The sequence below is a fragment of the Glandiceps talaboti genome, chromosome 5 (genome assembly GCF_964340395.1).
Source record: "Glandiceps talaboti chromosome 5, keGlaTala1.1, whole genome shotgun sequence".
NCBI classification, from domain to species: Eukaryota; Metazoa; Hemichordata; class Enteropneusta; family Spengelidae; genus Glandiceps; species Glandiceps talaboti.
This window is the reverse complement of record NC_135553.1, coordinates 12,252,995-12,267,358: the sequence shown is the minus strand read 5'-3', so window position 1 is coordinate 12,267,358 and position 14,364 is coordinate 12,252,995. Positions and strand designations below refer to the sequence as shown.

Genomic DNA, 14,364 nt, shown 5'->3' with positions numbered 1-14,364 from the left:
GTTGTGTATTCTTTAATATATAGTCTTATTTTTAAGAGTTGGTGTTTTTATTTTATTTATAACAATGGTCATACTATTATACTGTGAATATATGTGTACATTGTAATGACCACAGTATACAACTTTTGCAAAACTTATCTAACATTTGCTTCTAGACAACATTTTAAGTCTACTAGTCGATGGCATTTTGTAAATCTCTTTGATAGAGCTGATATCTACTCCACAAATGCCAGGTTATTAACAAATTCAAATTCTGGAAATTGGACATACTTGTTTGCACTACATGTATGACAATACATTATCATTGGTACCCTTGATTAGTTGGTATTAGAATCTTCACATATTAGGGAGCTTTATATTTATATATATATATATATATATATATATATATATATATATATATATATATATATATATAACTCGGTGAGTATCAATCTGCTAAGACAGTGCTCTATACCGCAGTGGCAGAGCGTAATAGTTTTGGTAGTACTGGAACTCTTTCTTGGTTGTAACTCGGAGTTTCACGCATGGTGCGATCATCAGACACTCATATATATATATATATATATATATATATATATATAGTTTTGGTAGTACTGGAACTCTTTCTTGGGTGTAACTCGGAGTTTCACGCATATTGCGATCATCAGACACTCAGATCATATATATATATATATATATATATATATATATATATATATATATATATATATATATATATATATATATATATATATATATATATATATATATATATATATATAGTTTCATTCCTGTTTCGCCAAGTAGAGAGCTCAATCACCTTGGAGAGCTATCATACATAAAAATGAAAGAATACAAGTCTGATATTACATTATGGATTTACACTAAGGACCATTTCACCAGAAGGATCGTCGAACAATGCCAACTATGTCTCTGGGAAAAATATTTTATTATAACCGCTGACAAATCAACGACCTTGAACAGCAGAACAAAATTAATCAGTAAATAGAGGCACACTAACAAGTTCTTACTTAATAATACATAAGCTTTGTTTACAATTTTTGTGTACACACAGCCGTGTATGAACACGCATAAGTTATGTATATAATGCAGAATGTAAAGCCAACGACTACTATTACACCCTACTATTACAACCCGACCATCCTTCTGGTGAAACGGTCCGTAGTGTAAATCCATAATGTAATTTCAGACTCGTCTTCTGTCATATATATATATATATATATATATATATATATATATATATATATATATATATATATATATATATATATATATATATATATATATATATATATATATATATATATAACATATATATAACAACTTATCATGTCTTCCTGCTTTTGAATATACTAGTATGGAATGATGCAAAGTTTTTTCACAGATTTCTAAAAATGTGAACCTTGTCTTGCAAAAGGGTTTCTTGATGTAATGATGAAATTGGACATTTTTATAATATAGTTTAACATCCAATCATAACTATACAATTTATTATTGTTTATGTACCTGTGAGTACTTGCACCAATGTAGGTGCATACTATGGTATTTGCACTGCAGTATAATACCAAAACATTGCATATGTGTGTGCAAATGACCCCAAAAACTTTCCATGTGTATTAAATTAAATGAATGCTCATTACATTTTTAATGAAATTTGCTGTTTTGGAAAAACTTTTATAAAATTAACAAAACCGAATGACACATCTGTGCCAATGTTGTGTGTACTCGGGAGATTTTGCTCTCATGCTTGCAGTATTTCCTGCTGCACTTGTACATTCACTTTGCTTGTATAATTATGGGTGCAGAAAACACAACAAGCACTCTTGCAAATATCCTGAGCCCACTCTGATACTTGCATATCTTGGGGTTCATTATTCACCCCAAATATGTCCCCACCACTTTCTGGTCATACATCATATAAGATTATAATATGGTATGTCCATGTGAAAAAAAGTAACCATGTTTCTTAAATCTTGTCTTTTCATTGAAGAAAAGAGTGAAATAAGACTGGGTTGAATGTTTTATTTAACCTAAGATATAGGAAAAAAGTTAGTCCAGTTATAAGCAACAATTAATCTTTGCTGTGCATGCTTTTCATTAATATCAGGAAGTATTTGCTTTACATTGTGTTTCATACAGTTTTATCTTGAAAATATTGTCATATAACTTTTATGGATTTTATATACAAATAAAACAAAATCTTTTAAAGTTTACTAAATATTGACTTGGTATGTCTTGTGTGTTTCTTTGATGTTTACTAAACATTGACTTGGTATGTTTTGTGTTTGTTTGAATACAAGGATAAATATGATCATCCAATTACTGCGTATCTTACAAAATGTGATTGATATTTATCCAATCATGGAGTAGTTTGTAAAATGAGTTCCAAGCATATATACAGGAATGTATTACATGCATTGATATCAGTTGTACAGAAGAATACATACATACATACATACATACATACATACATACATACATACATACATACATACATACATACATACATACATACATACATACATACAAGTATTATATTCCATCACCTAATTTTGTATACAACAAAGTTTACAATGTAGCAACGGGAGATTGGGTGAACATGAATTTAAAAGTTATGGATCTCTGGTTCGATAAATGTTATAAATTGTATTCTATTCAATGGAGATAGACTAATTTTGTAATCTACCCTATGATTGGTTGAATATTGAACCCATTTTGTAAACCCCCAATAATTGGTGGTTGAATATATAGAACGCATTTCGCAATCTATCTTTTGATTGAATGAATGAATGAATGAATGAATGAATGAATGAATGAATGAATAAGAAACACATTGTGTAAGATACGCAATGTTGGATGGGCCATTTTAATTAGTAAATGCTCGCTGAAGATTATACATAAAAAAATTATATTGCTCAATTATCATGTATATTTACTCCCTACAGACAACACACACACACACACACACACACACACACACACACACACACACACACACACAGCATATGCGCTATGCAAACTGTATCTCAAAGATTTCTTGCTTGGAAATATAATTTATTATCCCAACATGTCATGTAAACATTTACCAAAATGTTCATAATTCAAAAATATCACCATGAACTACTGATGACAATGGAGTTAATACGTAGTATAATTTCTCTCTATTATATCACCTATGATGAAATAAATAAGTAAAATATTCATAGAATTTACAAGAGCATGGTCTGCGATGTTAAAAGTAAACCGTAATCTTACTAGGCTAAAGGTGTTCAAAGAAATATTATCTATGTACTAAAAAGTAATGTTTAATTTGAAAATTATAATGGTAATAATACACCATGAAAATCTACGCCTATTACTTTCAAAACAGTTCACTATTTCAATCATTTGGAGAACAAAATATCCATTAATAAAATGAACAAATAGAGGATAAAACCAAAGAGATGGTACCTAAGTCGATAAAACTGAAAAGCATTAAAAATAATACACCTCATAACTAAACATATTTTGCCTATAAACCTTCAAAATCTCAATAAATAAAACCTAAATAATCAGATGGACAAAATTACCATTGATAAAACAGAATAAAGGATAAACACATGCAAAGAAACAATGGCAATTTTGCTAACAATAGTTGTTAGAATCTTGGTGGTCTAGATCTGAGTTTGAACAAAAACGAAGTCACTATAGCTACCAATCCCCTTTTTGAAAACCACCATGCATAATCTGCTTGAATTAAACGATTTGGAAAACGTGTGAGACTGTTTTCAGATTTTATGAATTAGAATTTCTTATTTAAAATGGCAATTCACTCTTGTAAATCACAAATGTGGCCTTGTAGTTCACTGCTAATGTCAATGATTTAATCTTCCCCGAGAGTGATCACTACTAACTTTTATTTTGGGGGCTTTCTCGGTAAATTGCAAACTAATGCGACGCCGTGTTGATCCATCTCCTATACAGACCTCCATCACACAATGATTTAATTATTAATTATTAATTATTAATGTCTCTCTCCGAACCGTTTCAACGTAACTATATTGTGTTGTCCTAGTGATACTTAGAATCATGAAAATATCTTCTCCTTTGAACACTTCTTGTACCCAAGGTAGGCTTCGGAATATCAATATTGAGCAGACTACAAACAATATCGAATATGTATGACACAAATCTTCCATGATGACCCCGACTTTTGATTCTATAAGAGGTTAGATCTTTCCGTCTTCTTATTACAAGTTTTTTAAAAACAATTTTACCCCAAATATAGATAAATGAACAATTATTATTTCTCATTTCCAATGTATGCCTAATGGCACTATACTGCATCAGAGATTCTGATAGGGTTTTTTAATAGTTTAGAAAATAGGTTTCTGAACCATGTCTGGACATATGTAGGAAAACAAAAGATTGATCTCTTGAGTGCAAATAACTCCAGGTGGATGAACGTCGTTTGCAATAGAATGTGACGCAACCATATCCCAGATATCCAGAAATCGTATACCAAGTCCCCCGAACACCCTACGTGCCATTCGATTCATATCGTGAAATCTATAGTTAGAGCTATGAGCGGCCTGTTCAGGTCGAGTGTTGTCTCTTGGATGTAATAATTTAATGATGACAATAGAACCGGGACATCGGTCAAATAGTCGTAGCATAGCGAGTTTTGCAGCGAAGAGTCGGTCCAAATAGGGCCTTGTTCCCCAGGATCCAAAATGGAAAGCAAAATTGATTACTAACATGGGCGTGTAAGTGGTACATGATATGTGTGTATCAATGTAATCCGCTTCGAAAATCGTATGTCCTATACGCCTTGCAGCACCACCAGCTCTGAAACCAAGCATCATACCGTCCACTTTAAACCCTCCCTGTCCACTTGGCAGACTAGATGTATATCGGCCAAGCAAAGTTGAGTCGCCATAAAAATGCAAATACTTTCCCGTCACACATTTCGCTATGTCAGTCTTTGTCCACTGTTGACTTTTGCACATCAGGGGTATAAATGTTTCATAGTTCTTCCAATAGCCGTTGGACATTGGGACTGGCAAGTCTGGTCCACATGAAGGAAGCTCAGGTTGTACACTAGAATCTTCAATAGAAGAAATTGAAATATTTGAGAAACATTATTTCGATAATGTCAAATTCGGATGAAAATAATACAGCCAATAAAGAAGTCAGACCACAGGGGCTTGGGATTGTCACATATGTTTACAAATACTTATTTGTTGTTTATTGTTTGCTTTCACACTTTTTTAAACATCTTTCTCCTACTGTGTAATAAAGTAATGATTTGAAAAGCTGGTGTCGTTCTTTTCTAAATCACTTGTTACTGTTCTTTGTTGGTGTCAGCTCTACTATGACTACCTTATTAATTATTTATTAGTTAGTTCTGCGGAGCGCCCTCAACCAGTGACCCTTCGAAACTGTGACCCTTCCTGGTGGTCTCTTCTCATACCTACCTACTTACATACATACATACATACATACATACATACATACATACATACATACATATTGTACGTCTGTCGACGTCTGGGTTGTGTCTGTGAGTTATGGGCTTTATACAACAATATATACAATTCTCACCAGCAATGTTTATTGGGATCACTTTACCAACAGGGACCAATGCTTCTTTACTATAAGACAAAAACATGTCAAAATTTCGTTATTCACAGCACAATAACGATTCTTTCATGTACCGTGTTGGAGATCGGTCACTCCAAAATCACGCAATTAAACCAACTTGAAATCGACGGGGTCCCATGCTACGAAATCCTTACAACTAACAACAGCAACAAGTGTCCAAAGTGCCGAGTAAAAATACGACCTTTTTTTAAATTAGTGAACTCTGGCGTCATGCAAATAAGCCAAAAATAGATTTTGTAGTTGAAACTTGGGATTATCGGTAACAGCACACATTCATCAAAACGTCAATGCTGGAAGCCCAATGAACGTTCATTTCATTTCATCTTATTTCATAAATCTAAGAAAACATTATTATTATGTACTTACACATTAAAAAGATTTAAATTGTCCTTAATTAACTCCATAGTATAATGATCCATATGTTTAACATTTGGATCATATCCTATTAACGTATCACATGACAAATTGTCAGGCTTCTCACAAACAAATGCCGTTCTCCCTAGGGATAGTGGGTTGATAAATGCGCAGGCGTCTTCCCATGTTCGTTCGTTACAGAGACTGCACGGCTTCGATTGTTGAGGTTGACTCGTATTACCCACGGATGATACTTCCATGAGAAAACGCCCTGCAAAACCATGGTGTGTACTTTCATTGGCGTACAAATGGTTTAAAAATAGAACAGCTTCCCTGTGACACATAAGGTTAACCATGATGTTTGCTTTTCCTTTCCAGGCAGCATAAAAGTATACACTGTAGGTACCATTTCCATGATCAATAACCTTCCCTGCTGTCCTCTGGTGTAATTCTTGATTGAACATCAATGGCTGCAGGAAGTCACCACCTTTTAAACGTCTATTACCATATTTGTCATACGATTCTACGATGACATGGACATACTCGCCCTTTTTAATTGGTTTCTCCGGATATCGTAGGTACAACCTAAAACAGTTCAAAATGGGACGATATCAAAACTGCGCCTTAAAACAATAAATCATTTTGAACATGTTTTTTTAAAAGGTGAATGATTCAACAAAGAATTTTTTGTCTCAGCTGTCTGACAGTCTGTTTGTAATTTTTTCAAAATCAAAATCTCAAAGTTATTGCGTGAGTTCAGGAACAAAAACTGTTTGCGATCCGTTAGCTAGCCTACCCATGGCGCTGATCTGCAACTATATTAACTCCTGAGAGTATATGAGAGCTAGCGCACACCAGATCCTGGGTCAAAGTCGTCGGACGAAAATTTGCATTAGTCGAAAAATAAAGTGATGCATGTACAATTGTGTCTAAAATACATTTACCTTTTCGTAAGGATGTAATGAAACTGTAGCTTGGACACGTATACATTTATAAGGGCACGTATGATAAATTACGTCATCGTATCATTAATAAGTTCTATCTTAATACCAGGTTTGAGTCCAGTCAATTGCAAGTGATGGTTAAGTATGCTTCAGTAAGTAGAATACTACAAATGATTTTTAAAAACGTAGCAATAATATATAAACCCGCGGGTTTGTGCCCTTAATATATCCTCTCTCAGATGGTGCCTGTTGGGGTCAAGGGTTTGGGGGAAGGATGTTCCAAAACCTGATACATTAACAACCTCCTGTTCGATGTAATACAATCCGGTTGACTGGCTCCTCGCATAAAACAGTTTTAGTCACTACAAAATGAATGCACATATTAACATAAATATGCGTTTAATTGTCCTTACTTTGATGCTGTGCTTGAAAATAATCCAGAAGACCCTTTACCAGTAACCAACGCCTTTGGAAATTTCTTCAGGGTAAAGTTTGTCTTCAAGTTGCTATGTGACAACTCAAATTCCTCGATCACACCTATCCAGTCCATAGCAAACGAGCTGTATTTCTTGTAAGGATAGAGGTTATTTCTAGAGACGTGTTGCTTTTTTGGGTGACTTTGTGCCAATCGAGAACTGCTTTCTGACACTTTCAGTGGTTTGGCAATGCCACTTGTTGTATATCTATGTGATAAACTTGAGATTTTCTGAAATGCGCATAGAAATATTGACAGAATGTAGTCAGTAACATGGACCATTATATTCTCTCGGGACTGGCTAATCTAATATTACGGACAAAAATGTCTGAAACACCATGATTGTTCATCGAATACATAATGTAGTTAGTACTCGGGCTAATAATGTTGGAATAATTTCATATTGTATGGTGACTGAATTAGAAACCATTTAAGAACGTCTTCTAACTGGACGAAAATCTTAACATTACCAAATTTAGCATGATTTTATCGAGTCAGACGACGTTTTATTTCATGTGCATTGACTTCAAAGCTTCGAATGGCGTTTTCGGGTGTATGCTTAGTAGCAAGGGAGGGAGGGATGCAGAGCGAATTTGAAACTATACTCACCATACGATATTCGAATGAAATACCGATGAAAACTCCGATTATTAATATGACAACATTTCTAACAGTAGAATTACTCTTCTCTGTAAGCTCCATTTTACTTGTTCGTAAATCAACAAAATTGAATAATATGATTAATAAATGATGGTCTATATCTGCATACACGTAGGGGAACGTGGCACATGCTCCTAGTACAGACAAGAATTGGTTATACTGCAGCTGACTGATTCAAAGGAAAACAACTGTGTAACACATCGTATTAATGAAAATACGCCAGGTATTTACTTTTCAGTAAATGTGATATTTTCCATTTTGTGGACGGTCCCCTTTCCAAAGAATAGAGAAAACTCTCTTCATTTGGTTGTTTCCGTATCATGCCCAGAACGATTGTCTTTTGTGAGAATTTTTAGTTTCGTTATTTCTTTTTTATGAAAGCCAGTAAGGGACATTTTGTAAAATAAAAAATAAAAAATAATCTCGTGAGCACGACATAATATCTTGTGCGCACGACATACTATCATGTGAGCACGACATACTATCTTGTGAGCACGAGATGCTATCTTGTGAGCACGACATACTATAAGTCGTGCTCACGAGATAGTATCTCGTGCGCACGACATAATTTTTGAAACACTTTAACACATCCTAAGGAGTCCTAATTTCTGATTGGACAATACCTTGCATTCAATGGCCACATAGTTAATCAATTTTGTTTCTGTTACATATTATTTTTTGTAGTGACAAAGGCCTGCTAATCTAATATCAATCTGTACGGGTCAGGATCAATCTGATTTTATCATCTGGCTTGATTTATATCTTATTTGTTTACATTGTCTCCTAACAAAATATTTTATCAGAAACGCTACGTTTTCATTACGTTATCTCAAGCAGATCGTTGTTGCTTTATTGTAACAACATATACTGTTTCAGGCATACCAATGGAGTAAAATGTAACAATTGCATTTCATTTTTTGTCTTGACAGACGATGAGTTGTGGTCTTTTTGTCGAGTCCATAGACCTCCAACGTGGTGGCGGGTCTATGTCGAGTCAGACGATAAAATATAACAACGTTTGTAACATTATAATATAATACTGTTAGTAAGATTATTGTAGAGCCTGACGACGCTTAGTTTCAACTTATTAACTGGATACCAGTTCATATTGATCTCAATAACACTGTGTTTACTGAGATCGGATGCTGACGTCATACACCAACCTGTACAGATTTATGAATAATTATAAGCAGCAAATCAATGTAACGAGGTAAGTTAAACATGAAACAAGAATTAACAAAACTGCACAAGGTCTTAACAGGTGTTTTTCACTAGTCTGGACATTAAAACAATTTAATTTTAATAATGTTTCTCTCTACCCGAGGAATGGGTTGGGGAGTACCTTTTTTTGAGAAAGGGAAACCGTCGACAAAAAATGGAAAATATCACACCAGAGGATTATGTGGATATCGACATATTTTCATTAATATCAATGTGTTACACCATTGTTTTCATTGCATTGTCAGCTGCAGTCTAATCAATTCTGACGTAGGGGTATGTGCCACGTTGTCCAATGTTTGTGCAGATAGTCCATTATTTGTTACACCATATATACTATAATAATTCGACATTTTTTGGATTACGTAAAAATAAGATGGTGGTTACAAAGACAGGTACTTCTATTTCTAGAAAGGTTGTCCTATTAATAATCGGAGTTTTCATCGGTATTTCATTCGAATATAGTATGGTAAGTATAGGTAAATGCTGCATCTACCCCTTCCTTGCTACTTAACATATGTTACGATCCAGAATTGCCATATTTGGAATTTGGCGAGCTTTCAACTAGATTCATTGTTCTCAAACACACGGTGAACTTTTCATCGGAATATTCAAAATTGATGATTGATATAAGATCATGCCATATGTAAATTTTCCACGTGTAAGACAAGTGTTGATCACGCCATTGGAAAATTAGTTATTAATCTGAATTCGATAATCGACAAGTTATCTTGTTTACAAGTACTAATCTAAGTTGTTTCATCGAAACACTTAACAATTGGTAGCTAGGAGAGATAAATGCAATTAATACAGGATTAGTAGATAAATCAACATATTATTAGTAGATCACCCTGTTGTTAACTCCTGATTGTAAGTAATTAGTGCAAAGGTATTAGTAAATTATACAACATTCCAAATATGACATTTCTGGATCGTAACACATACACTCAAAAACGCCAGTCGAAACTTTGAAACCAAGTTGTACTTAACATGTTGATTGTCTCGATAAAATCTTACTAAAGTGATGTTTCGATTTTTTGTCGAATCAGGAGAGGTATTTTTTTGTTTTACATTGACATAAATTGTGAAATTACTCCAACATTCTAGCCCACGTATATGGTACGCATTCTATGAACAATGGTGTTTTTGATACATTTGTGTTTGTTATATTAGAATGACCAGTCCCGTTAAAGAATATTATGGTCCAGGTTACTGACTCCATCTTTTCAATTTTTGTTTATTTCAGAAAATCTCCAGTTTATCACCTAAATATACAAGTGGCATTACCAAACCAGTGAAAATGTCAGAAAGCAGTTCTCGATTGGCACAAAGTCACCCAAAAAAGCAACACGTCTCTAGAAATAACCTCTATCCTTACAAGAAATACAGCTCGTTTGCTATGGACTGGATTAATGTGATCGAGGAATTTGAGTTGTCACATAGCAACTTGAAGACAAACTTTACCCTGAAGAAATTTCCAAAGGCGTTGGTTACTGGTAAAGGGTCTTCTGGATTATTATCAAGCAGAGCATCAAAGTAAGGACACTCAAACCCATGTATTTATGTTATTTGCACTCACTTTGTAGTGACTAAAATGTTACATACATACTAGACAACTGCTTTGCATTACATCGAATATGCATGTTGTTAATGCATCAAGTTTTGGAACATCCCCACCCCCCTCCAAACCCGTGGACCCAACAGGCACCACCTGAGAGAGGATTACATTTACGTTACGTGTACATGTATTCATTTTCTTCTCATCAAACATTTTACATGCTATCTCTGTTATATTACATTGCACGTGCATGCATGTTGTTGTTGTTGTTGTTGCACTACGTTTTCATTGAAACCTTCCAAAAACGATTACGTATTAACAACAAGAGTATGTTATTGTAATTCCATTTTCAATTGTTTTAGGTTGTACCTGCGTTATCCGGAGAAACCAATTAAAAAGGGCGAGTACGTCCATGTCATCGTAGAATCGTATGACAAATATGGTAATAGACGTTTAAAAGGTGGTGACTTCCTGCAGCCATTGATGTTCAATCAAGAATTACACCAGAGGACAGCAGGGAAGGTTATTGATCATGGAAATGGTACCTACAGTGTATACTTTTATGCTGCCTGGAAAGGAAAGGCACACATCACGGTTAACCTTATGTGTCACAGGGAAGCTATTCTATTTTTGAACCATTTGTATGCCGATGAAAGTGTACACCATGGTTTTGCAGGGCGTTTTCACATGGAAGTATCGTCCGTGGTGGGTAATACGAGTCAACCTGAACAATCGAAGCCATGCAGTCTCTGTAACGAAAGAATATGGGCAGACGCCTGCGCATTTATCAACCCACTATCCCTTGGGAGAACGGCATTTGTTTGTGAGAAGCCTGACAATTTGTCATGTGATACGTTAATAGGATATGATCCACATGTTGAACACGTGGATCCTTATATTACGAGGTTAATTATGGACAATTTATATCTTTTTAATGTGTAAGTATACAATGACAGTTTTTCATTTTGCGCATGCCATTTTCTCCCTCGCTCCCCCCCCCCTCTCTCTCTCTCTCTCTCTCTCTCTCTCTCTCTCTCTCTCTCTCTCTCGAAGAAGAAGAAGAAGAAGAAGAAGAAGAAGAAGAAGAAGAGTATAATTGATTTTTTGAACAAAATGAAACCTCAGGAGCAGTCATTTACCTTGTACGCTTGCAAAATTGTTCACTTCATTTACCTACCATACAGTTCATTATGCTGTAGTCGATAGCCAAACGAATATGTGAATATGTGTGTGTCTGCCAAAATATCTCTTTATAAGTTACATGTGAAGTGTAGACAATATAGCCATACAGTTGTATAATAATGTATTGAGAGTAAAATTGGGGTATTTAAGACAATTTTCATTTACTCTATAATGCTTTCGATAATGTGTACGGATGCCTTAAACTTTACATGGGGGAATATTGTCCTGTAAATGTGACTTTGCAGCTGTCGATCTATAGCTAAGCATCCATATATGCTGTAAAAGGAATGAATAGTGGCGATTATACTATGACTAATGAAATCTTCACTCGTAATTTGTCTTACAGTGAGGAAACACGAACTCCTATTGGTAAGCCGATAGAAATCAAAATTTCTGGTGAGAAGTGTATATATTGTTTCAATCTGCCCAATTTAAACAAACAATACTCATTAATTATATTACGCACACTACGTATGTATCTATTCGTGTATGTATGTATGTATGTATGTATGTATGTATGTATGTATGTATGTATGTATGTATGTATGCATGTGTGTGTGTGTATGTATGTATGTATGTATGAATGTATGTATGTATGTATGTATGTGTGTGTATGTATGTGTGTATGAATGTATGTATGCATGTATGAATGAATGTATGTATGTATCGCATGCATGAATGTATGTATGTGTGTGTGTGTGTGTGTGTATGTATGTATGTATGTATGTATGTACATGTATGTATGTAGCTGGGGTCAGTATTAAGCGTTTTATGTACCCCTCCCTCCTTTGCTGTGCATGTATGTATTAGCTACTTTCCTAAGATGCAACAGCAGATTTAATCTAGCACAACACAAAGATACTACATACGTAGACAACACATACCTTTCACTGTCACATTGTTTCACGACATCAATGATCATCAAATTTAAATTTTACAAGGAAGCCATTTCCATTATCATATAACAGATAAGACAGCAATGAAGTAATTAAACAGCATGTGCAGGTCTGTGTCTATATCCCAGACTTTCGTTGATCTTCGTTTGTATTTTGTGCGTGTCTAGATCTGTATGTGTACGGGGGAGGGGGGTGAAGGTGGGGTGTCCTGATGTCTTTATTGGTCATGTTATTTTTATGCTATATTTCAATTTCTTCTATTGAAGATTCTAGTGTACGACCTGAGCTTCCTTCATGTGGACCAGACTTGCCAGTCCCAATGTCCAACGGATATTGGAAGAACTATGAAACATTTATACCCCTGATGTGCAAAAGTCAACAGTGGACAAAGACTGACATGGCGAAATGTGTGACGGGAAAACATTTGCATTTTTATGGCGACTCAACTTTGCTTGGCCGATATACATCTAGTCTGCCAAGCGGACAGGGAGGGTTTAAAGTGAACGGTATGATGCTTGGTTTCAGAGCTGGTGGTGCTGCAAGGCGTATAGGACATACAATTTTCGAAGCGGATTACATTGATACACACATATCATGTACCACTTACACGCCCGTGTTAGTAATCAATTTTGCTTTCCATTTTGGATCGTGGGCAACAAAACCCTATTTGGACCGACTCTTCGCTGCAAAACTAGCTATGCTACGACTATTTGATCGATGTCCCGGTTCTATTGTCATCATTAAATTAGTACATCCAAGAGACAACACTCGACCTGAACAGGCCGCTCATAGCTCTAACTATAGATTTCATGATATGAATCGAATGGCACGTAGGGTGTTCGGGGGACTTGGTATACGGTTCCTCGATATCTGGGATATGGTTGATTCACATTCTATTGCAAACAACGTGCATCCACCTGGAGCTATTTGCACTCAAGAGATCAATCTTTTGTTTTCCTACATATGTCCAGACCTGGTTCAGAAACCTATTTTCTAAGCTAAACGCTATTCAGAATGCCAAATACATTATTCACATTTAATCAATTAATAATGCTTTTGCAGCATCCATGTTTATGTTTGGGTACGATTTGATGATGAGCAGAAGACATGTTACTACGACATGTAATCCTATCTATATTATGAAATGCAGAAAAGTCGGCCACAGTCGTGTTATCTGTCTTCGCCTTGTTTAATCCAAACTCGATTGCGGTAATCCCCGCCACTTTCGTGTGGTTTCCTTTCATCTGACACTTCATATCTACAATGCGCTAAATTATTTCACTCAACTGACAAGAAATCGGACCAAATCACGTGACACCAAAACACAGCTTTCGTGGAACTACATGTACATTGATTAGGCGAAAAAGGCCAAAAAAAAAAATATGTCTGGTTCTGGTCAGCGCGCGCGTGCCCTGAATACCCCCGCGTCGA

The 14,364-nt window shown here is 35.1% G+C and overlaps 2 protein-coding genes across 2 annotated transcripts; one reads left to right on the top strand and one right to left on the bottom strand.

Annotated features, from left to right (window-relative positions):
* Nucleotides 1–4,358: 4,358 nt before the first annotated feature.
* LOC144435355 (NXPE family member 3-like) lies at nt 4,359–8,121 on the bottom strand. The gene is made up of 5 exons (XM_078123950.1): nt 8,029–8,121; nt 7,358–7,650; nt 6,013–6,585; nt 5,587–5,636; nt 4,359–5,089 (listed from the first exon to the last, which is right to left on the bottom strand). The coding sequence occupies exons 1-5, from the start codon at nt 8,119–8,121 to the stop codon at nt 4,359–4,361; spliced, it is 1,740 nt and encodes a 579-aa protein (XP_077980076.1).
* Nucleotides 8,122–9,673: 1,552 nt separating this feature from the next.
* Nucleotides 9,674–13,930, top strand: LOC144435354 (NXPE family member 3-like). Its single transcript, XM_078123949.1, has 5 exons — nt 9,674–9,766; nt 10,544–10,833; nt 11,218–11,793; nt 12,384–12,406; nt 13,200–13,930. The coding sequence occupies exons 1-5, from the start codon at nt 9,674–9,676 to the stop codon at nt 13,928–13,930; spliced, it is 1,713 nt and encodes a 570-aa protein (XP_077980075.1).
* The last annotated feature ends 434 nt before the right edge of the window (nt 13,931–14,364 follow it).